At 42.4% G+C, this 25,617-nt stretch overlaps 1 protein-coding gene across 1 annotated transcript; it reads right to left on the bottom strand.

Annotated features, from left to right (window-relative positions):
- Nucleotides 1-2,409: 2,409 nt before the first annotated feature.
- Nucleotides 2,410-15,180, bottom strand: LOC127166080 (globoside alpha-1,3-N-acetylgalactosaminyltransferase 1). Its single transcript, XM_051111162.1, has 9 exons — nt 15,084-15,180; nt 13,573-13,608; nt 8,939-8,974; nt 8,115-8,141; nt 7,958-7,999; nt 5,671-5,712; nt 3,915-3,944; nt 3,692-3,829; nt 2,410-3,245 (listed from the first exon to the last, which is right to left on the bottom strand). Exons 1-9 carry the CDS (start codon nt 15,170-15,172, stop codon nt 2,555-2,557), a joined length of 1,131 nt encoding a protein of 376 aa, XP_050967119.1. The 5' UTR covers nt 15,173-15,180; the 3' UTR covers nt 2,410-2,554.
- Between the last annotated feature and the right edge of the window lie 10,437 nt (nt 15,181-25,617).

Here is a 25,617-nt window from a genome sequence, read left to right as displayed (position 1 = left end):
CCCATTCAACACCATAAACGCTGTACAGTAAAAACCGGGATTCATCCATGAAGATGCGTGTTTGTTTTTTGTTTTTTTTCACTCTTTGTACAGCAGTCATTGTTAATTCTAAATGTATTTTAATGTAGAATATGTTACAGAAATTATGTTACATAAATATATGAAATACAGAATATATATATATATATATATATATATATATATATATAAATTCTGCTGCTGGCTCGTCTGTCAGTGGGTGCCCCCCACGCATAAAAGTGAAACTCCACCTATGTACTGAGGAGCCATTTTTGCCTTGGCGTCATCGGTTTGTTGCCACTCCCACTTGGTTTCAGCAACCTACCATACTGCATTCGCAGGGTTACTGCCCTGGTCTCAACATCCTCAACTGAAGGTAAAAAAAAAACAAAAGAAAAACAGAACAAACAAACAAAATATATCGTCATTTGTTATTATGCATACCAGAATTTTATTAGACTGTTTCAAACTGCCTTTAGGCCCTGACACTGTTGGGTTTCGCCTGCAGTGATGTTTGAATTCAATGGAAACAGTGTGGCCACAAAAATCCAGCAAGCACTATTTTGAACTCTTTCCAGAAAACACGCCTAATGAAAAATTGCAAACTGAATCAGGCTTATTGTAACTTCTCAACCATTAGGCCTAGTTGCATACGTCTGGTCTCTGTCAGAAGCTAACAAATATGAATCCTTTGTAAATGAACCTATTTACACTGACCAAAATTATAAACGCAACACTTTTGTTTTTGCGCCCATTTTTCATGAGCTGAACTCAAAGATCTAAGACTTTTTCTATGTACACAAAAGGCCTATTAGCAAACCGCTCACCCATTCGACGCCATAAACACTGTACAGTAAAAACCGGGATTCATCCATGAAGACAACACATCTCCAAAGTGCCAGACGCCATCGACTGTGAGCATTTGCCTGCTCAAGTCGGTTAGCAACAAACTGCAGTGAGGTGGAGACCCCGATAAGGACGACGAGCATGCAAATGAGCTTCCCTGAGACGGTTTCTGACAGTTTGCAGAAATTCTTTGGTTATGCAAACTGTTATGCAAACTGACAGCAGCTGACCGGGTGACTGGTCTCAGACGATCTTGGAGGTGAAGATGCTGGATGTGGAGGTCCTGGGCTGGTGTGGTTACACGTGGTCTGCGGTTGTGAGGCCGGTTGGATGTATTGCCAAATTCTCTGAAATGCTTTTGAAGATGGCTTATGGTAGAGAAATGAACATTCAATTCACGGGCAACAGCTCTGGTGGACATTCTTGCAGTCAGCATGCCAATTGAACGCTCCCTCAAAACTTGCAACATCTGTGGCATTGTGCTGTGTGATAAAACTGCACATTTTAGAGTGGCCTTTTATTGTGACCAGCCTAAGGCACACCTGTGCAATAATCATGCTGTCTAATCAGCATCCTGATATGCCACACCTGTGAGGTGGATGGATTATCTTGGCAAAGAAGAAGTGCTCACTAACACAGATATAAACAGATTTGTTATCAATATTTGAGAGAAATAGGCCTTTTGTGTACATAGAAAAAGTCTTAGATCTTTGAGATCAGCTCATGAAAAATGGGGGCAAAAACAAAAGTGTTGCGTTTATAATTTTGGTCAGTGTATGTTACCATTACAGAGTAAATAGAGATGAAAATAAACTAAAATACAACAATTATGATACAGTTTATAAATGAATACCTACAATGTAAAAAAGTACTATTTTTACAGAAAATAATGCTAACATTTTTACAGTAGCTTTTTGTTATTTTAAAATATATTCAAAACTCATGTACATTTACAAACGATATCTGTAAATTACCAAACTTGACTGTTATTTTAAGTATTATTCTATTAATTATTTTTATACAGAAAATTACTGTATTATACTTTTTTTTTTCTTTTTTCTTAAATTTGGTACAGCTTTATGAAAAATGACAAAAATAATCTGCAATGAAATAATGTAGCTCGTTATATTAAAGGCTTATGTTCATACTAAAAATGTAATGCTCTTCTTTGTAATTTTATAGTAAATCTTATTAGTTTTATATTTAGGTGTATTTTTACATTCAAACTCTGTAACTCTGAACACAAATATTGCTCTGTTTTCATTACATCAAACAATGCCTATCTGCTTTTAAAGAGTACAAAGCTACACTGCTCTCCAGGTTGAAACTTTCAAGCCTCTGCCCACACACCAACTGATCCAAACTGCAAAGGAAATTGTAAATAGAGGTAGTGTGCGTCAGTACCAAATTAACTTCTCTTTTGCATCGTATCATGCTTGTGTGTGTGTGTGTGTGTGTGTGTGTGTGTGTACTTGTTCTTACTACATTGTGGGGACCAAATGTCCCCACAAGGATAGTAAAACCTGAAATTTTTAACATACATGATTAAAAATAGTAAATGATGTTTATTATTTGTCTGAGGCTTTGGATTACAGGTATTAATGATGTAAATAATGTTCAGTTCATAATAACCGTCAAGAGTCACGGTGATTCATTTGTTGTTTTGGGTAAACAATTTCTTTAACAGCTGCTATGGGTTTGGCCGAACTTCATTGTAGTTTTTATAAACGTGAGAGTAGCGGATGGTTTTTATCTCTTCTGGTTTAGATCTTTTGTCATCCCACAAATACTCCGGTGAAAGCAGTTTACTAGGCTTGTTGTACAAGAAGTACTTGTTCAAATGGGACTCCTCCTGCCATGCTGCCTCAATAGATTTAGCTGCATCAATGTCCAGCTGCTCCCGGCAAGTTTTAACAAGCTGATATACATTTTTCACTAAGCCCCCAATCATAGCTCCTCCATAATAAAAATCACCCTCAGAATGAGGAATAAACGCTTGAGACTCTGGTCTGCGCTCATAGGGGAACTGTTCACGAGGGGTGTAATAAAACCATGGATGTATGGCAGCTACAAGACGACCCAAAGACTCTGCCCCCCATCGCCCGTAGAACTTTGTGTCCACATCAAGGCTGAAAACATAGTTGGCTTCATTGATCAATTGACTCTCAATCAGTTTCTCCAGCCTTTCCATCCTGCGCAAACTGATCTCCTGCCATCTGTTAGAACTAGGCACTACCATCACTGTCAGCTGATGGTCCTCACCCATTTTCACTTCAGGAACCTGTTGTGGTTGATCAGTGAACAAATAATAATGCACACGAAATCCAACAAAGTAATTCTGCTCTGCAGACTCCAGGAAATCTTTAAGAAACTTAGTGTATCTGAAAAACAGAGAGGGAGAGCGCTAGAAAAATAACATTAAACGTCAATTTACTTTTTCCCCCATATGAAATAATAATAGTAATAATAGCCCAGGCAAAATTTCAAGAAGAAACCAAGTTTCATTTATTGAACACACACACACACACACACACACACACACACACACACATACACACACAAAAAGACAAACACTAAATTTGAAAATTTTGAGACCATTTAGCAAACTCTAATATTTTAAAAATAACAAATTTAAACAATATCTAGAGACAAAGCATTAGATAGAAACAGGGTACTTATTTTAGGTGCAAACAACTAGGGCAAGAATGTAGAACCATAGGCATGGGCAAACCAGATTTAAAACTCTGACCTTTAGCAGTTTGGGTAAATTATTCCTTAAATATACTATACATAGCAAATAAAGATCACTGCAAAAAGATGGACTCACTTTCCAAGAGCAAAGACTGTAGTTGCTATGGTGATGTTTTGTTGCTTATAGATCGAATCAATCAGTGTGGGATCAAAGGTTCCTTCCCATACAATTGGGGCTAACCATGGTGCCATAGCAGTAACTTTGCCATCTGGGCTGGAAATTCACACACATTTACAAGAAATGCAAATACAAATTTAGTGAAAACATATTTTAAAAAATAAAGTGTTTATGTACTTACCCAAACACACTGGGCTGTTTGTATGAAAGTCTGTGCAATAAACAAATAAGACAACAAATAAGAAAAAAAAAAAGGCAAAAGGCAGATTCGAACTTGGGTCCATTGCATCAAAAAGACTACGACACTCGCTTTACCATTAATTCCACTAGAGTTAATAACCGTCTTTTGTATTGTTGACTACCCCAATCACGAGTTGGTGGCCAGAGCTAGTGTAAATCATAGATATGTATAGGGTTTGATATTAACACCCCGCAAACCAGCTGTGTCGAGTAACGCTGTCAAATTACTAGCCAATTTGACGGGTTACTTTTCGTAAATTATGTTCACTAATTAATATCTTGCCATTTGTAAAATTAGATTACTTTTCTGAGCCCTGTGACTGTGAAGCAACAAGTATATTTAGAAGAAATAAATATTAAGTGATATAAATTGTAGAGACAATATTGTCTTTTTTGCTCTATTTCACGAAAGCCATGTTGTACGTCTCTGCAACAACACACAGCGCTGTTTCCTTAACAAATGAATTTTAAATCTGGTGAGTCCATGATTCCCTGACTGATTCATAAAAAAAAGTTTTTTACTTTGTTCCTGAATGAATCATTTGTTTTGAAAGAGTCGATTGAATAAATGGCTCAGTGACTTGCTTATTAAGACAGTGGCTTGCCGCCACCTACTGTTAGGCCTAATTTTAGTTTCATATTTGAAAGTACCATTCGATTTCTTTAAGTTATGAATGGCCGGTGTGAGTGAAAAAGTTGATTTCAAACCCTGGATATGTATGCCTCATTAGCGACTGTTTCTATGGGCCACTATACATAAGCTGTCCGCCATATTGTAATGGTCAACTGGATGTCATTCACCATAGTAATCAATAAAGTCTCAAGTCTCAGTTTATTTCTAAAGCACAACTAAAAACAACTAAAGCTGACCAATGTTCTAAAAGACTTATAAAAGCACGTATGCAAACCAAGCAAACAACAGACAACTAACAACATCACAAGTCATAGGCCATAGTGAAGAGATAAAAGACCATAACTTGATTTGACAACAAAATTTATTTGCCTAACAAATTTAAATGCACTATCAAATAAATATATATTTTTTTTTTTTACATATGATTTAACTGTTTTAACAACGAGTATTCGGACATGCCACAATCCTGCACAGCCCGATGTCTTGCGAACCCATAGTATGGCGAATGACGTCAAGTTGACCGTTACAAGATGGCGGACACGTCTACGTGCTTCGAGCAGTTGAATGGGGTATCTATACATATCTATGGTATAAATAGTCTTTGCCAACAAGCTGGACTATTTGGACTTAGTGTAAATAGACACTCCAAAAAGGACTAAACAGTCATAGCTTCTTATTCCTCAGTACTAGGAAGGGTTACAATAAAATGCAAGTAGGCCATATCCGTTTTATTAATTTTGTTAATAAATATTAATGTTTAATATATGTGAATTTGCCATTGTACTATTTTATGACTGATGTGTTTAAATGATTAATAAATGAACCACAAACTATGACCCTTTTAAAGTAAGAGGAAATCCTATTGTGTGTGTGTGTGTGTGTGTGTTACAATGTGGATATAATAACTTATCCTTATTCATATTGTTAATAAAAGTTCAAAGTTTACTGTAAGCGAACAATAATGAGCCACAAGCAGGCAAATTATTATTAAGGGTTGGAGCTAAACAGGACTGAGACTGGGAACCCCTGGTCTAGATAAAAAGTGAAGTGTGTTTACACTTACCCTTGTGGTGAGTACAAGTTTATCTGCGTCTTCTCTGTAGTCCTAAAAAAGACATATTTTTTAAGATGTTTTTTCTTTATAGCTTTATAGCCACTACTACATCTACACTACTCTCTTTCCTTTGAAAACCACATCTCTAGTATTTGCAAAAACTGCATTTTTCCATCTCAAAAATATATCTAAACTACGACCTATGCTATCAATGTCAAATGCTGAAACATTAATTCATGCGTTTATGACCTCACGGTTAGATTATTGTAATGCTTTATTGGGTGGTTGTTCTGCTCGCTTAATAAACAAACTCCAGCTGGTCCAAAATGCAGCAGCTAGAGTTCTTACTAGAACCAAAAAGTATGATCATATTAGCCCGGTTCTGTCTACACTGCACTGGCTCCCTATTAAACATCGTATAGATTTTAAAATCTTGCTAATTACTTATAAAGCCCTGAATGGTTTAGCTCCCCAGTACCTGAGTGAGCTCTTATCGCATTATAGTCCCTCACGTCCGCTGCGTTCTCAAAACTCTGGCAATTTGATAATACCAAGAATATCAAAATCAACCGCGGGCGGCAGATCTTTTTCTTATTTAGCACCCAAACTCTGGAACAATCTACCCTACAATGTTCGGGACGCAGACACACTCTGCCAGTTTAAATCTAGATTAAAGACCCATCTCTTTAACCTTGCTTACACATAACAAATCCACATTCTTATGATTCAAATCCGTTAAAGGATTGTTAGGCTGCACTAATTAGGTCAACCGGAACCGGGAACACTTCCCATAACACCCGATGTACTCGGTGCATCGTCAGAAGAATGGCATCTACGCTAATATTAGTCTGTTTCTCTCTTATTCCGAGGTCACATTAACCACCAGATCCAGTCCGTATCCAGATCAGATGGTCACTGCAGTCCCCCGGATCCAGTCCGAACCCAGCCCAGACGGTGGATCAGCACCTAGAGACGACCTCTACAGCCCTGAATGTCAGCGGAGTCCACATCAACTAGATGAGCCCCAGAGACGGATCCACATTAAAGACCACATCACCTAGACGGCTGTCGGCACAAGACCACGGGAACTTTGGCCAGAGGAGAACTGGCCCCCCGACTGAGCCTGGTTTCTCCCAAGGTTTTTTTCTCCATTTGTCACCGATGGAGTTTTGGTTCCTTGCCGCTGTCGCCTCTGGCTTGCTTAGTTGGGGACACTTTCTCTTAACACAATATTGCATTTTATTTTATTGTTTTTGATTAACTACCTTTACCTATAATGTGAGTGTTTAATGTTGCCTTTGGCATTGTTGATGTACTGTTTCCTATTTAATACTGTACAGCCGCCTTGTCACAATTCTGTATTGTTAAAGGCGGTATATAAATAAAAGTGACTTGACTTGACTTGACTTGACTACATATTTTGTGCAGATGGATTTTTTCCATCTTCGTTCCATTTCTAAATTTCTCTCAAAAAGCTCTCTAGAAGTTGAACAATGCCTTTATTACGTCTCGGCTGGATTATTGCAACTCCCTCTATTTTGGTATATCAAAGTCTCAAATCTCTCGGTGACAAGTAGTTCAAAATGCAGCAGCTATATTTCTGAAGAGGTGTTAAAAGTTTGATCATGCCACTTCCCTCTTGTGATCATTGCATTGTCTGCCAGTTCAATATTGAGACTATTAACTGAGTTTAAAATCTAGATCTGTGAATTGTGTGGCGAATGTTTCATCCGATGGTGTTTCTTTCACATGCTTCTGGCTGCTTTATTTTTTTGCTAGCCACCAGATCGTGCTGTTTTCAACTCACTTGAAGTTTTGAATCTTTTCCGGAAACAGTCAGATGAAATGTCAGTGCTTTACGAGGCTTCATTGGTCCGATTTACTCCACCCCTACACTCCGGCGAAGGGACTAAGATAGACGGTCCCCTCCAGACCCCTAGAACCCGCTTAAAAACCAGGGGATCTGAGTTCAAGTCATATCTTAAAACACACCTTTTCTCTCTGGCTTTTAACTTGTAGTAACAGGTGGCTTTTGAATGGTCTTATTCGTTTTTCTTCATAAAGGTTTTATATTCAATATAAGCAAATTTGTCACTAAACTATTTTATTGTTGATGTTGTGTGCGTTGGGGGGAGGGTTCATTAAGACATTAAGATCTAATGTAACGGTCTAAGTGCCAGGAAGTTTCTAGTATGCCTGGTAAGAGCTTGATTAGAGTTTAATTAGGGTTGGAGCTAAACAGGACCGAGACTGGGCACCCCGGTCTAAATAAAAAGTGAAGTGTGTTTACACTTACCCTTGTGGTGAATACAAGTTTGTCTGTGTCTTCTCTGTAGTCCTAAAAAATACATATTTTTAAAGATGTTTTTTCTTTATAGCTTTATAGCCACTACTACATATTTTGTGCAGACCATTTTTATATATATATTTTTTCTATATTTAATTTTACTTACATGGAGCATGTGCTTGGCTTTTCATATCTGAAAAACACCTGAAAGGTTATGATGCTGAATCACTCCATACTTAAAGGGATAGTTCACCCAAAAATTACTTTATTACTCATTAATTACTCATTTTCATGTCGTTCCATCTTCGGAACACAAATTAAGATATTTTGATGAAATCCGTGAGCTTTCTGACCCTGCATAGAAAAAAACAGAACTACCATGTTCAAGGCACAGAAACTTAGATGATCTTAAGTTTATCTTAAGACACGCTAAAGAATCATTTTTAGAAAATTAAGTACAAAATTAGTGTGTGAAAATAGAACACTTTAAGTACAATATGGAAGTGCACTTTTTTCATCTGGGTCATAAAATTAAGGTTAAATCACTGATGTCACATGGACTATTTTAACAATGTCCTTAATACCTTTCTGGGCCTTAAACATGCTAGTTGCATTGCTGTCTGTTCAGGGTCAGAAAGCTCTCAGATTTCATCATAAATATCTTCATTGGTGTTCTGAAGATGAACAATGGTCTTGTGGGTTTGAAACGACATGAGGGAGAATTTTCATTTTTGGGTAAACTAACCCTTTAAGTTTTGTGTGTAACAGTGTCTATAATCAGAATACTTGATGGGTAATAAGGGATTACTGTATTTTTTTTAGTAGCCTTATTAGTGTTCTTGAAATATTTTATTACTCTTCTACCTATGAAGTGAAATGTCATTTTTGCATTAGGTGTCATGGATTAAGTAAACGTTTTTTAATTCATCTGAATATTCTTTTTCTCAGCACTCACACTGTATGCTTTGATGGATGTGTGTAGTTACTTACTTGCCCCAGCCTAAGGTGAAGTGCAGATAAACAATACTATGAGTAAAAAGAATAACAATTTGTAAATGATAATGTGCAACTATCCACATCTTATTTTGCTTATCTGTCTACAAAATAAAAATATAAAGTTTCATCTTTTACTATTATATGCATTTAATACATTTAACAATGCCTTTAGATGGTAGTAAGCTGATGTAGTTATTGCTTTAATATGGCTTCCAGAATGACAACAAAATTCCTGACTTTCTCATTTTCAGTTTTTAGATTCCTGAGGCCCACTGCACAAAGCCAGTTTCAGTTTTTACCCAGGTAAGTTGACGTTTAGTTTAAGGTAACTCTGAGTTTTCTGGGCTCAAAAGGTGGGCTGTTTAGAGCGGGTTTCATCACCATGATAACTTGCGCTACATGGCTACCCTGCTCCAGAGCAGGTTTTATTCTGGTTTAGAGTTCACAACCCAAACCTGACCATTTGTTGACAAATTAGTAAAACCTAGTGCTTTAAAGGATACTGTGATTCTTTAATACAGTCTTTTAATGTAATTTCTGTCACGTTGGGTGTACGGGGAAAAAGAGTTCAGGGTCCAAATGCAGGGAGGGAAATTTTAATGAACAAAAACACAAATAAACATAAACCAAAACCAAAAGGCCAACACGGCACAACACAACTGGAATCTAAGATCAAAAAATAAACAGAACAGAAACACACTCGAAGACAATGCAGCCAGAATGAGTAGTGGGAAATGAGAGTTCTTATAGACCAGATAATAGTGAACAGGTGAGAGCTAGATGAGTGCTAATGACAAGACAGGTGTACAATCAGGGAAGTGCAGTGCAGGGAAGGGAAAACAGCGACCTCAGGTGGCTGAGGGAAGCCCCACAGCCCAGATCATGACAGTAAGCCCTCTCAAGGGAACGGCTTCCAGACGTTCCCAAAAAAAAAAAAAGTCTGGAGGGAGGAGGAACGGTGGAAGGTGCATCAGGGGGAGGGATGGCGGGCCAGGCCCGTGCAGCGGAGGAACGTCAGTGGACACTGCCGCCAGGGGAACGTGAGCTGGCCTCGCCACCAGTGGAACGTCCGCGGTCACCGCTGCGTCAGGAACAGAGAGCGCGGTCACCGGCGCTTCCAGAACAACGAGCGCGGTCACCGCCGCGTCTGGAACAGAGATAGCGGTCGCCGCCGCATCCAGAACGGGGAGCGCGGTCGCCGCGTCCGGAACAGATAGCGCGGTCGCCGCCGCGTCCGGAACAGATAGCGCGGTCGCCGCCGCGTCCGGAACAGATAGCGCGGTCGCCGCCGCGTCCGGAACAGATAGCGCGGTCGCCGCCGCGTCCGGAACAGAGAGCGCGGTCGCCGCCGCGTCAGGAACAGAGAGAGCGGTCGCCGCCGCGTCAGGAACAGAGAGAGCGGTCGCCGCCGCGTCCGGAACAGAGAGAGCGGTCGCCGCCGCGTCCGGAACAGAGAGAGCGGTCGCCGCCGCGTCCGGAACAGAGAGAGCGGTCGCCGGCGCTTCCAGAACAACGTGGCGCGGTCACCGCCGCGTCTGGAACAGAGATAGCGGTCGCCGCCGCATCCGGAACGGGGAGTGCGGTCGCCGCGTCCAGAACAGATAGCGCGGTCGCCGCCGCGTCCGGAACAGAGAGCGCGGTCGCCGCCGCGTCAGGAACAGAGAGAGCGGTCGCCGCCGCGTCAGGAACAGAGAGAGCGGTCGCCGCCGCGTCAGGAACAGAGAGAGCGGTCGCCGCCGCGTCAGGAACAGAGAGAGCGGTCGCCGCCGCATCCAGAACGGGGAGCGCCCAATTTCGCCGCGTCCGGAACAGATAGCGCGGTCGCCGCCGCGTCCGGAACAGATAGCGCGGTCGCCGCCGCGTCCGGAACAGAGAGCGCGGTCGCCGCCGCGTCCGGAACAGAGCGCGGTCGCCGCCGCGTCAGGAACAGAGAGAGCGGTCGCCGCCGCGTCAGGAACAGAGAGAGCGGTCGCCGCCGCGTCCGGAACAGAGAGAGCGGTCGCCGGCGCTTCCAGAACAACGAGCGCGGTCACCGCCGCGTCTGGAACAGAGATAGCGGTCGCCGCCGCATCCGGAACGGGAGCGCGGTCGCTATGAGTAAAACAGAACAAGCGCGGTCGCCGCCGCGTCCGGAACAGAGAGCGCGGTCGCCGCCGCGTCAGGAACAGAGAGAGCGGTCGCCGCCGCGTCAGGAACAGAGAGAGCGGTCGCCGCCGCGTCCGGAACAGAGAGCGCGGTCGCCGCCGCGTCCGGAACAGAGAGAGCGGTCGCCGCCGCGTCCGGAACAGAGAGAGCGGTCGCCGCCGCCTGCCCGCGGAAGAGCGTCTCCGCCCCCGCCAGAAAGCAGGGCCGTATCTGCGCAGCCTCTGCCCTACAGGTGTCCATCCCCGCCAGACAGGCATAGATAAACTCGAAACGAGCGGCCGACGCCGCCTCGAAGGACATCCCCGCCGTCTCGGGAACAGAGCGGGTGGTCGCCGCCTCTCTAAAAAAAAAACTCCTCCCCGCTGGGCCCATCGGTGCTGGCTGCATTCTGTCACGTTGGGTGTACGGGGAAAAAGAGTTCAGGGTCCAAATGCAGGGAGGGAAATTTTAATGAACAAAAACACAAATAAACATAAACCAAAACCAAAAGGCCAACACGGCACAACACAACTGGAATCTAAGATCAAAAAATAAACAGAACAGAAACACACTCGAAGACAATGCAGCCAGAATGAGTAGTGGGAAATGAGAGTTCTTATAGACCAGATAATAGTGAACAGGTGAGAGCTAGATGAGTGCTAATGACAAGACAGGTGTACAATCAGGGAAGTGCAGTGCAGGGAAGGGAAAACAGCGACCTCAGGTGGCTGAGGGAAGCCCCACAGCCCAGATCATGACAATTTCTAGTTCTAAATATGCCTGACAACATTTTTTGTTATATAAAATTCTGCTACACTAAATTTCAGTGACATTTTAGTGGATGTTTTCTGTAAATCATGTTAAAAATGTATGATTGTCATGTATCAAAATCTCTTTTCATCTTTGACCAATAGATAGAAAATAAATAATAATCCTTTTAAAACAATTTTATAAAATAGGAGGCTAAAATTTGTGTAAAGCTACAATTAAAGAATAAAAATAAAAATTAAACAATTATTCCAGATTAATCCATGATGACAATGATCAAAGATTAATTTATTGTCAGTATTTTTTCAACCTTCTTACCTGTCTCTTTCTGTTAAGTTGACAGGGCGAACAAAATGGCAGGCCAGGTTAAAACATGGAACCACATTACAAACCTTGCTTCCCTGTTTTAGCTGGAAGCTACTGACTGGTTTGCCCAAATCATATTACTGTATTAATTACTGTATTAATTTTACAACCTGCACATGGAACCAGTATCTGCTAGAGTCTTGAACGCAAGCTCTTCGACTCAGCACTCTGGTTTGGTGTAGTGCTTGTTTAAGCGCTTCCCCTCACGGTGATTACGCTTCTCTAGTTTCAGCAGGTTTCCTGGCGTGAACCCTGAACATCCTCTCCATCACTTGACACTTCTGGACATAGCTGGGTTTACAAGTATCCAACACAAGGTAACATTACTTTGCTATCTCTTGGATGGATTTGTGCCCCATATGTAGTGGCTCCTCATGTGGCCCCATGTGTGTAATTTCCACCTATAACTCTCTGTGGTGCGGTGTTTCCCCTGAGACATGCCTGTCTCTAGGTTCTGAGTTTGGTAGTCCCCCCCTAGGATGGGGCCCACCTCAGGTCCCTTCACTAATGATATTCACTGTATACCCCCCCTCTGGGCAGGTTGTGATCTCCGTAGTGCCTTTGTTCCTATGGGAAACAGGCACTTTCCCAACATTCTAAAGACGCTCAGCCGCTCCACTGAGGAAAGGCCCAGCTACAGGTAACCCTGCCTGTGACAGGTCAGTTCTTGGACGTTGGAAGGTCACGAAGAGGTGAGCTGCACTTATGTTAACACTTTGGCTTGTTACTATCTGTGCACGATCACTCGTGACGTGGCCAGACTTGTGGCGTGCTTATATAGGGACCCCTAGTGTTGTACACTTGACACAACTCGGAGTGTACGACAGATAGGGAACGTCTCGGTTACGTATGGTAACCCTCGTTTCCTGATGGAGGGAACGGAGACGTTGTGTCCTTCATGCCACAACTCTTGACCGCCTCTGAGTGAGTTGAGATGATTTGACTCCTCAGAACAGAATGAGTGAGCAGAGCATGCGCTGCCCTATTTATACCCGGATGTCCAGGGCGTGGCCAGCTATGCAAAATCTGCACACCCAATTTCATTGGCCTTTTCTCAAAACTATCAGAGGTGTTTGGGCTCCCAAGGGCGACCCATAGTGTCGTACACTTGACACAACATCTCCGTTCCCTCCATCAGGGAACAAGGGCTACCATACGTAACCGAGACGATTACTGTAGATTTTTCAGTAGCCTTATTAGTGTTCTTGAAATGAAATATTTTATTACTGTTCTACCTATGAAATGAAATGTCATTTTTGCATTAGGTGTCATGGATTAAGTACATCTGAGTAAACGTTTTTAAATTAATCTGAATATTTTTTGCTCAACACTCACACTGTGTGCTTTGATGGATGTGTATAGTTACTTACTTGCCCCAGCCTAAGGTAAAGTGCAGATAAGCAATGCTATGAGTAAAAAGAATAACAATTTGTAAATGATAATGTACAACTAACCACATCTTATTTTGCTTATCTGTCTAAAAAATAAGAATATAAATTTCATCTTTTACTATTATATGCATTTAATACATATAATTCCTGACTTTCTCATTTTCAGTTTTTAGATTCCTGAGGCCCATTGCACAAAGCCAGTTTCAGTTTTAACCCAGGTAAGTTGACGTTTAGTTTGAGGTAACTCTAAGTTTTCTGGGCTCAAAAGGTGGGCTGTTTAGAGCAGGTTTCGGCACCATGATAACTTGCGCTACATGGCTACCCTGCTCCAGAGCAGTTTTTATTCTGGTTTAGAGTTCGCAACCCAAACCTGACCAACCAGCTGTGAGCCAAGTGACATACGTCGGTAACACTTCACAATACAGGTGCACAAATATGCATTAATTCATGCTTAACTAATGCACAGATTATCATGAGTTAATGTATAATTCATGAAGAACTAAACCATTTATTAATGATGACTAAATATGATGTCCTTTTTTGGTGTCTGCATCAAATTCAATTGACAAAAGTGATTTTATATGCATAGAAAGTGTATTAAATGCAAGTAAAATGTCTACTTTAAATTAATTTTAAAACTTGTAAAATAATGTCCCATGATCATTCAGCATAACAGATATGTTTTTGTAAAAATGAAACAACATATTTATTCTGAACTCTACTTATTAAAATATATAAAAGACTTATTAAAACAGATAAAAGAAAAGGTGATCATACAAAAACAGATTAATTTAAATGATTAAAAACGTCTTGTTAACAAATTAGTAAAACCTAGTGGTTTAAAGGATACTGTGATTCTTTAATACAGTCTTTTAATGTAATTTCTAGTTCTAAATATGCCTGACAACATTTTTTGTTATATAAAATTCTGCTACACTAAATTTCAGTGACATTTTAGTGGATGTTTTTTTGTAAATCATGTTAAAAATGTATGATTGTCATGTATCAAAACCTCTTTTCATCTTTGACCAATAGATAGAAAATAAATAATAATCCTTTTAAAACAATTTTATAAAATAGGAGGCTAAAATTTCTGTAAAGCTACAATTAAAGAATAAAAATTTAAATTAAACAATTACTCCAGATTAATCCATGATGACAATGATCAAAGATTAATTTACTGTCAGTATTTTTTCAACCTTCTTACCGCACTTCCCTGTCTCTTTCTGTTAAATTGACAGGGCGAACAAAATGGCAGGGCAGGTTGAAACATGGAACCACATTACAAACCTTGCTTCCCTGTTTTAGCTGGAAACTATTGACTGGTTTGCCCAAATCATAAACTTTGTACAAGTTAACTTATTTAAAAATGTGTTTTATTTAAAAAACAAAACAAAACAAAACAAAACAAAAAAACTGGACTTTACCCCAGATGTGCTAGTATATTAAGATCCAAACAAGCAACAAATTTCAAAACAGTAATTACATACCAAATTAGTGAAAAGCCAGTCAACCCAAGAAGAAATAAATTAAATTGTTGTTTCATTGTTCCTGCTTTAGGTTTTGTGTCTTTTATCATTTTGAGAACTGACTTGTTATTCAGTCAGTTATGTAAATGATTCTATGTATGTCAAGTAGGGTGGGGCAGGAGGGAGGGAGCAGTGTCTAGTGACGAGAAGGGGCCATTCACCAGCGTCAAATATAAAAAAAAGTATTTTGCACCTGTTGCAACATACTACTGTCCGTATTGTAGAGATATTATGTTCAACACTGAAGCTTGTGCCAAAAAAAAAAAAACACATTTCACATTGAAGCACTGTATTGGAGCTTGATTTGTTTTGCCAAAAGCATGTGATCTATGACATTTGAAAATGCCTAAAAAAAAATGTGATTGCTTCAGTATCTGCTTCAAACGAAGCACACCTCCCATTTAGTTTACATTATATTTCATTATAATGTGTTAGCATTGATGTTTTTTTTTCCAGTATCGTAATTTATATATTAAGCTCAAATGAACTTTGCCTATGAAATAACAGTTTTAAAATAGACAGATCATAGATTTAATTTATGAATTTATGTTTCATTTATTTTACTTATTTTACTGCTAGTCAATAAAATTATGTTAAGAAAAAATATTAAAAGGTTCAACCAAAAATGAAAATTCTGTCATTAATTACTCACCCTCATGTTGTGAGTTGTTACGAACCCGTAAGAGCTTCGTTCATCTTCGGAACACAAATTAAGATATTTTTGTCTCTGACCCTCCCATAGACAAGTAACAAGATAATCGACAAAGTAGTCCATGCGACATCAGTGGTTCAACTGTAGTTTTACGAAACGACGAGAATACTTTTTGTGCGCAAAGAAAACAAAAATAATGACTTAGGCGGCGTTGACACAGATCATTAATAGCTTTCATACAGAGTGTGTCTTTCTCCGTATGTAAACAAGACACAATACGTGTTTAACGTCATAACACCCTACTCTCATTAACGCACATCCACAACTGACACAGTAGAGGGGACCACTCACACTCAAAGGACCTTGAGATGGGAATCAATCTCAGGTTGCCTGTGAGCACAGTTGCGCTATATGTCAGTGCACTAACCCTGAGGCTATTGGCACCGACTTCTCTGTACTTTTCTGAGACTTGAACGTGGTAGTACCCTTGCTGTCTATTGGAGAGTCAGAGACCTCTCGGATTTCATCAAAACGATCTTAATTTGTGTTCTGAAGATGAACGAAGGTCTTACGGGTTTGGAACAACATGAGGGTGAGTAATAATGACAGAATTTTCATTTTTGGGTAAACTGACCCTTTAAGTAAAATGCATTTTAAAATCATGTTTTGCTTGCCAGTATACCCTTTAATAAATCACTAGAGAATGTGAGCTAAAATGCAGAGGAGTTGTACAACATTAAGATGCAATCAAAGGTTGCCTGTCATATTTCAAAATGTTGCACTCGATTTCACATATTTCAGTCTGGCATTATTCACAAGTTTCCTATATCCCATGAGGCCTCGCGTCAAAAGTGGGAGCGTCTTCCGGGTTGGAAGTAAACAAGTGGGACGCGACAGTCATTTATTCAACAGTTGACAGTAGTGATGGGCAAATAAAGCCTCGTAAAACACTGGAATTTTCCTCTGACTGTTTCGGTAAAAGATTCAAAGCTTCGAGTGTGTCGAAAACAGTGGTTAGTCTGGTGGTTAGTAAAAAATAAAGCAGCCGAAAGTCTGTGAAAGAAACACCGTCGGGCAAAACATTAACCACACATTCCACAGATCAACTCATGTTATGTGTACAAATATAAGTCTAACTGTGTGTGTGTGTGTGTGTGTGTGTAGTCATGTCATCAGAATTCTAGTGAACACTGTCCCAATGTGCAGTGAGCCAGGGAACATATGTCATGATCTGGGCTGTGGGGCTTCCCTCAGCCACCTGAGGTCGCTGGTTTCCCTGCACTGCACTTCCCTGATTGTACACCTGTCTTGTCATTAGCACTCATCTAAGCTCTCACCTGTTCACAATTACCTGGTCTATAAGAACTCTCATTTCCCACTACTCATTCTGGCTGCATTGTCTTCGAGTGTGTTTCTGTTCTGTTTATTTTTTGATCTTAGATTCCAGTTGTGTTGTGCCGTGTTGGCCTTTGGTTTATGTTCATTTGTGTTTTGTTTAATTAAAATCCCTTCCCTGCATTTGGACCCAGACCTCCTTTTGCCCGGGACAGAATGCAGCCAGCACCGATGGGCCCAGCGGGGAGGAATTTTTTTTTTAGGGAGGCGGCGACCACCCGCTCTGTTCCCGAAACGGCGGGGATGTCCTTCGAGGCGGCGTCGGCCGCTCGTTTCGAGTTCATCTATGCCTGTCTGGCGGGGATGGACACCTGTAGGGCAGAGGCTGCGCAGACGCTCTTCCGCGGGCAGGCGGCGGCGACCGCTATCTCCGTTCCTGACGCGGCGGCGACCGCTATCTCCGTTCCTGACGCGGCGGCGACCGCTCTCTCTGTTCCTGATGCGGCGGCGACCGCTCTCTCCGTTCCTGACGCGGCGGTGACCGCTCTCTCTGTTCCTGACGCGGCGGCGACCGCTATCTCCTGTCCGGACGCGGCAGCGACCGCTCTCTCTGTTCCTGACGCGGCGGCGACCGCTATCTCCTGTCTGGACGCGCCGGTGACCGCGCTTGTTGTTCTGGAAGCGGCGGTGACCGCGCTCTCTGTTCCTGACGCGGCGGCGACCGCTATCTCCTGTCCGGACGCGGCGGCGACCGCCCTCTCTGTTCCGGACGCGGCGGTGACCCCTCTCTCTGTTCCGGACGCGGCGGTGACCGCTATCCCCGTTCCGGACGCGGCGGTGACCGCTCTCTCCGTTCCTGACGCGGCGGTGACCGCTCTCTCTGTTCCTGACGCGGCGGCGACCGCTATCTCCTGTCCGGACGCGGCGGCGACCGCTCTCTCTGTTCCTGACGCGGCGGCGACCGCTATCTCCTGTCCGGACGCGGCGGCGACCGCCCTCTCTGTTCCGGACGCGGCGGTGACCCCTCTCTCTGTTCCGGACGCGGCGGTGACCGCTATCCCCGTTCCGGACGCGGCGGTGACCGCTCTCTCCGTTCCTGACGCGGCGGTGACCGCTCTCTCTGTTCCTGACGCGGCGGCGACCGCTATCTCCTGTCCGGACGCGGCGGCGACCGCGCTCTCTGTTCCTGACGCGGCGGCGACCGCTATCTCCTGTCCGGACGCGGCGGCGACCGCTCTCTCTGTTCCTGACGCGGCGGCGACCGCTATCTCCTGTCCGGACGCGCCGGTGACCGCGCTTGTTGTTCTGGAAGCGGCGGTGACCGCGCTCTCTGTTCCTGACGCGGCGGCGACCGCTATCTCCTGTCCGGACGCGGCGGCGACCGCCCTCTCTGTTCCGGACGCGGCGGTGACCGCTATCCCCGTTCCGGACGCGGTGGTGACCGCTATCCCCGTTCCGGACGCGGTGGTGACCGCTATCCCCGTTCCGGACGCGGTGGTGACCGCTATCCCCGTTCCGGACGCGGCGGTGACCGCTATCTCTGTTCCAGACGCGGCGGTGACCGCGCTTGTTGTTCTGGAAGCGGCGGTGACCGCGCTCTCTGTTCCTGACGCGACGGTGACCGCGGACGTTCCACTGGTGGCGAGGCCAGCTCACGTTCCCCTGGCGGCAGTGTCCACTGACGTTCCTCCGCTGCACGGGCCTGGCCCGCCATCCCTCCCCCTGATGCACCTTCCACCGTTCCTCCTCCCTCCAGACTTTTTTTTTTTTTTTGGGAACGTCTGGAAGCCGTTCCCTTGAGAGGGGGTACTGTCATGATCTGGGCTGTGGGGCTTCCCTCAGCCACCTGAGGTCGCTGGTTTCCCTGCACTGCACTTCCCTGATTGTACACCTGTCTTGTCATTAGCACTCATCTAAGCTCTCACCTGTTCACAATTACCTGGTCTATAAGAACTCTCATTTCCCACTACTCATTCTGGCTGCATTGTCTTCGAGTGTGTTTCTGTTCTGTTTATTTTTTTGATCTTAGATTCCAGTTGTGTTGTGCCGTGTTGGCCTTTGGTTTATGTTCATTTGTGTTTTGTTTAATTAAAATCCCTTCCCTGCATTTGGACCCAGACCTCCTTTTGCCCGGGACAACATACCAGTGACCAAATTCGTGTACACAATATACTGATTCACGCATCCTAGCTCTTTACACCTAGAGTGGCTATGTTTTGCCTTATAGTTTATAATGAAGTGATTTTTAAGCCATCTTTCTGTGGACAAACAAGACTGGCTGGTAATATTAGCTAGCTTGCCAACATAGCAAGTTAAATAACAGCTTAATGACAGATTCTTTTAAAACAGGGCAACGTATCCTGGGGAATTTAAACAATTGAGAGACTGTGGGAACAGGCAGGGAATTGTTGTGAATATTCAGATAAAAGCTGATTTATTTAACACATTTTCAATATTTGGAGGTAATTTACATGTTTAAAAAAGTTGTTGTTAAGGGTTAGCTTATTACATTTATGTTGAAATTTTATTAATTTAATTTTTACATTTGTTTGTAAATATTTGTATCCGCCAGGATACATCACATGTATAAATTATCTAAAAAAAAAAAAAAAAAAAAAAAAAAAAAAAAAATGTTGCTTGTTTGGCAATGCATGTTACAACATTTTAGCCAAATTTTAAAAGACGTGTATTCCGTTGTAACTTAAATTTATGAATATATTTGTCACAATATGTTCCCTACCAAAAGCTTCACTCGATGCTGCATTTCAATACGCTAATGAGAACATTCTTTGTTCGACAAGTTGTGAAGCATGTGTGTTAAACACGCCAAGAATTGGCTAAAATTGGCAAAGTTCACTTAATTTATCAGGATTTAGTTTCAATTTTAATCTGACTCCAATTCCATGTGATTATTAAAATTTAGGTGCTTACTCTAATTTATGCTGATCACAAATATCGATTATGTATTAATTTAGATTTGATTATTCTGGAGATCCCATACTTTCATTGTTCATTCGTTCATTGGGGGCCTAATGTCTCTTTTGAGTCTGGCGTGGCCAGATCTCACGATCACAAAAACTCCAGTCTGATGTTTAGTCAGAGGTCTGTAGGTGACTAATACCTTTTTGACAGCCGCCTACTGCTTGCCATCACAAAAAGTGTACTTTACTTTAGTCTTCTCCCGTACAACTTGCTAACATCAGTGATAGACAAATGCTCCATTCAGTTCTGTGCCTGCAGTTTGCTCTATCCTGGCCGTAATTTGCGGTAACAAAAGCCTCCTCGCAATTTACTAGTAATAATGATTTCAAAAGAGATCAGAATAAATCAAATATAATGTTTTATTTGTCAGGTAAAAATGTATCATGCCAATTACATAATTAAGCAATTAGAATCCAATTCAGAATTAAGTTCAGTTCCAATTCAAATAAATACATAACATCAGTTACTCAAAAGTCAGTAATTACAGTATTAATGCAATGTAAATATAAATGAGCTATGAATGCAGTGTGGCGATGATCAGATATTTCTGTTTTTAGGACTCCTTTTTTATCTGATATTTACTTTGTTAAATAACAGAAAAAAAGGACAGAAGTCTTAAATGTGCAAAAAATAAAATAAACAGAAGGCGACAACAGGTATAACGTTACCAACAAATGTTGAGGGGATACGCATGCTAACGGAGAAGGACACAGCAGGTAAAACCTTTCTAAAGAATACCACATTTATTGACAGTATTAATGCATGAGCTATGAATGCAGTGTAGCTGTTTACTTGGCTGTTTGATCAAATAGCACGCTTCCGCTTAGCACACACATTCTATCAGCGCGGTTTAACACAGTTGTCTAACCGTGCCGAGAATTCCAGACCGAGAACGGTTTGTAATCGTGCCGTGCTGTACCAGGCTCAGATGGAAACACAACTGGAACTGTACCTGACTGTTCAAAGAACGGTTCGGCCCAATAGTGGAAAAGCGGCTAAAGATACATCTAAGAGTGGGAGATGCATACCTGACCACAGAGAGATACACAGCAGCATGTGAGAGATTTGGAGACAAAGCTCCAGAGACTCTCACACACAGTGTGGGGGTTCTTCTGAATACAGAATCCCAAAGTAGTGTTTTGTCACTTCGCTTATATACCCAGACCAAAACAAACAAATCTTCCAATCAGTTCCAAAAACATAAAGACCTTTTGGTTTGTCAGGAGATCTCGTGACCCACGCTGCCTCCAGGCGCTCCTCCCGTGATTCTAAAACAGATGAGGAGTTACTCAAGGTAGTGACTTTTGCAGTAGTCGGATTAAAGCTTTGTCAGCTGCAGATGCAAGAGACATCCAAACACTCCAAACTAGATGACATTTTTCTGTCAGGTGGCCAGTGGGAGGGACCAAAGCTATGGTCTCTTACCTTCTTTGGTGAACTCCATGATGAATATCTTGTTCATTTGAGTAAACCATATTCATCTCTTGTCTTTGTGCCCTCAATGTCGACCATTTTTTCGACTATCATGAATTCAGGGGCTACATGATGATGCCCCATTCATCTCTCAAAAAGCCAATGCTCCCTACCAAGCCAAGTAGAGCAACATCTACACTTGGAGAGAAAGTGTTTTCACACAGCAAGTCAGGCTGGTGCTGCCCTGCACACCCACCATGGCGGTTCTGCAGGCATAGCAGGCTGACATTCTTAAAGCTCTAGGTACAAGGAGGCTTTCAACAAGTTTCTCCCCCACCAAGCTCAAGTGTCGGGGCTGTCGGCCACCCAGTCCCGGCCCGGCCTGGCCCAGCTCTTCTGAGGGAAGAAGCGCAAGTGGGAGTGTGGCGAGTCATGCTACCCTCCATGAGACTTGGGACCGCTTGTAGCACTCAACATTCAAGAGGAAGCTGGACCTAATTATGGTCATTATGACCAAATAGGGGATTGCTGTACAACCTCTGCCACCACTGGTGTTTCGGGGGGCAGCGGTCTCCAGTAAAATGTTACATGTTTGGTTGTTTCCTGCCATGTTTCAGGATGCCAAATATTTAACCCCCACCCCCAACCCCACCTCCAACCATCCATGCTTAACAGAATTTCAGGCTAGATCAGAAAGACTTTATTTTCAGAAAGTTTTAGGTCTCATGGTGACTGTATCCACATAAACCATTGGACGTCCTGCACATGAGACCGTTAAAGATGTTGCTCAAAGCCAGGGGATTTAATCTAAGGGCCAATCCCTAGAGGCATATAAGGGTTACGTGTTAATGCTAATGGCAGACCCCGGTTTCCCTCACGGGCCAGGTAGGTGGTCTTGTCATCGCAAAATGCTAAGGGATCTGGAGAGGTCATCGGGCTAGGGTGTGGTCTTCAATTACCTCGGAATGGTGGCTGTATTTCGGGCCCTGAAATACATCCTCCGGCAGGGGCTACCTTGTCCTAGTGCTGGGGGGCAATATTGTAGTAGTCTCTTACAAAAGTCACCAGGGCAGACTGCATCTGTACTGTCAGAACAGGCTAGCACAGCAGGTTCTGCTTTGGACACAGGACGAGTACCTGTCCATTAAGGCGATTTATATTCTGGGGCATATGAATGTGGGAGCAGAATCGCTGTCCAGATAATCTGTGACATACGGGAAAAATTTATGAAACTGAGATGGACTTCACAGAAACAGCACAATGTCCACTCCACTTTTCTCTGATTCCTGATCGCTCTGCTCCCAGGAGTCCAGGCCATAGTTGTCAACAACCTCGTTGGCCAACCAGACTTTGGTTCTCAGATTTGATTCTGGTCAGGAGAGTTCTCTTATCTCAGACACAGGGGACAGTATTTGAAGAGTTCAGATGCAAAACCAGCTAAATCCATCTGACGTCTTTCTTTAAAAAATGAATTTTTATCAGGCTCAGATGTATAGGTTTCTATGTAAGTACCAGTACTTCTGATTGGACTGAGGCTGGTATTTTAGCGAGTTTGAAGAAAAAGTATTTGATGGACGTATAATATGTGTCAAGAGCATTCATTCAGTATCATTATCTCATTTTTGACTGAGATAGCTTTTAGCTGTTTTTGCATCTGAACTCTTCATTTCATCCCTGGCCTTAGCTCTGGAACCTTCATTTCTGGCCCCTGAGGGGAACCACATAAGATGCTGGGTTTCCAGCAGACTATTCCAGATGTACTACAGACTATTCTGATTGCTAGGACTCTATCCACAAGTTATGGCCTCAGATAGTGCTTTTTGGAAGCTGGTGTATGACACACCATGGTTGTTTCAGTGCTGGAGCTCCTGCAAGAAAAACTGTCCTCAGTTATGTTCTGGTACTTTTAAAGTCTATGTGGCCGCCAGTCCATCCTGCCATGCTTTGATTAATGTGGGTTCTGTGGAAAAGCATCCTCTAGTTGCCTGCTTCAAAAAGTCTGGTTGGGATCCGTTTCGAACCACTAGAGTCAGCATCTGGCAGGTTTCTGACTCTGAAGGTGGGTTTTCCTCATGGCTATTACTTCTCTGAGGAGAATTGAGGATTTGCAGGCTCTGTCAGTCTCGTCATCCTGTTTAAACTTTGCCCCTGGTCTGGTCAAAGCTATTTGCACTCCAGCGTTTCCCCTGCCATTATATTAAAACTTTTTAAACAGAATATTCACACAAATTTTCTTCCATGTTTTAATTTTAACAGTAAACCTCTGTTTGTTTGCCAAAAAATAAAAGGGTTTAATTTTCATTTGATTAAAAATAAATAAATGTTTAATGCCTTCATTTGATTATCAGAAAAATTAAAACACAAAGAAATCTGGAAAAAAAAAAGAAAAAAGAAAAAGATTGTAGGGCCCTGTTGTTCGAAATGTTGAAAATGAGAGCACTATTTTTTAAAATAAATAAATGTTTTTGTTATTATACAGAGTGTAAAGTACCGAAAAAAAGTACAGTTCATTCCCCTAGCCCCACCCCCCAAAGCTGTGAACCTAGGGAAAACACTGCACTCTCACTCCATTATCTTCTGAAAGTCCATTCTTAACCATAAATCCGGTCGTTCTTGAAGTCTTCTGCCCTCCTCCATTCAGAACACCAGAGCAGGAAAGACTTCACTTACTCTGTCCAGTACGTCTTCTTCAGATTTACGTCCACCGCACTAGCCAGTGGTATAAGTCAGAGCAGCGTTTCATATGCTGTGGGGGCCGCAAGGGGGTGGTGGGGGACTATGTCACATGGGGTGAGGGATGCTATTGCCCTAGCCTACGAGGAACGTGGCCAAGCTTCGCCTCTTGGACTTAGGGCCCATTCAGCCAGGGGGTTGCATCCTCCACGGCTATAGCAAGAGGTGCCCTCTTGCAGTAAATGTGTGATGCGGCAGGCTGGTCCTTTCTGCACACATTTATCAGATTCTATAGTTTGGATGTCCATGCTACTCCGGGCTCGCATGTCCTTGAGTCAACGAGTCCTAGAGTCATGTCTGAGACCTCTTCAATGTTAGTGCACACACACTACACAACCTTGGGGGGTCCAGACACTTCCAGTGCGGGCAGTGCTGGTATTCTCGTTCCCATTAGCGTTCTGAAATGCTGCGCCTCAATGCCGCACTGTAGATGTGCCTGGACGTCTCTTCAGACAAAGATGTAACCTGAAGATGTGTACGTCTGATGTCTATTTATAACCCTCAGGTGCACGTAATCAGATAATGTCACCTTGACACACATGCTTCACAACCAGTCGAACAAAGAATGTTCTCATTAGCGTATTGAAACAGCATCTCGTTCTTGCTTTTGAAGGGAACAGGATTACAGTGAAGTAACCTGAGACGAACACACACAAAGACAAAGGTGAAAATAAAAAGTCTTTAGTAAATCCACGGTTGGGTAATTCCGACAAAGGAAAGGTGGTAACACACACATAACATTAACGATACCCAAGAAACTAAAACTGAACAGACGGGAAATTTTTATTTATACAGCGCTTTTTAACAAAACAGGTTGTGTCAAAGCAAATTTACAGTATTAAATAGAACAACAGTGTGTCAATAATGCAAAAACAATATTTGCTGAAAAACTTGTTGATTGATAGTTTATACTTTTTTATTAAGTCTTTTTTTGCTCATAATTGTGCAATGAGAGAATAAATGTTTTTTAAAAATTGGCTAAAATGTTGTAACACGCAAAGTATTCTTTTTTCAGTTAATTTATACCCCCAAAGGGACATTAGTAAAGACTCCAAGACCTGAACGTCCAAGTCCCACCAGGAACGTGGTTGGGAACCACTGGCCTAGATTATGTTCAGCCACTTAGATCCATATATATCTTAGTCTTGTAGGATGCTTTACAAATAAACACAGTGTTGTCTACATATTAGACTAGGTTGTCTATTATGGTTTTTAAAGCATGTTTGTTATTTGTAAATTTACGTAAAAATGATAATGCGGTGATTTTTTCCACATTATTTTTAATTCGGAAGACAGAAAAGAATAAACTGACTCAACAACAGTACTTGTTGTTTTAGTTGCTGTAACAAGAATATCTTTATTAGCACAATAAGATGATCC

This window comes from Labeo rohita, chromosome 5, assembly GCF_022985175.1.
Source record: "Labeo rohita strain BAU-BD-2019 chromosome 5, IGBB_LRoh.1.0, whole genome shotgun sequence".
Lineage (NCBI taxonomy): Eukaryota > Metazoa > Chordata > Actinopteri > Cypriniformes > Cyprinidae > Labeo > Labeo rohita.
The sequence above is the reverse complement of the archived record's forward strand: the minus strand, read 5'-3'. Positions and strand labels throughout refer to the sequence as shown.

Excerpts from the sequence above, each read along its gene's own strand:
- LOC127166080 (XM_051111162.1), bottom strand. The coding sequence starts at position 15,172 with ATGATAAAAGACACAAAACCTAAAGCAGGAACAATGAAACAACAATTT. Across the intron at positions 8,142-8,938 it reads TTCACCTTAGGCTGGGGCAA|ATATGAAAAGCCAAGCACAT; the intron begins GTAAGTAACTAC and ends GGTGTTTTTCAG. Across the intron at positions 3,830-3,914 it reads AAACAGCCCAGTGTGTTTGG|CCCAGATGGCAAAGTTACTG; the intron begins GTAAGTACATAA and ends GTGAATTTCCAG.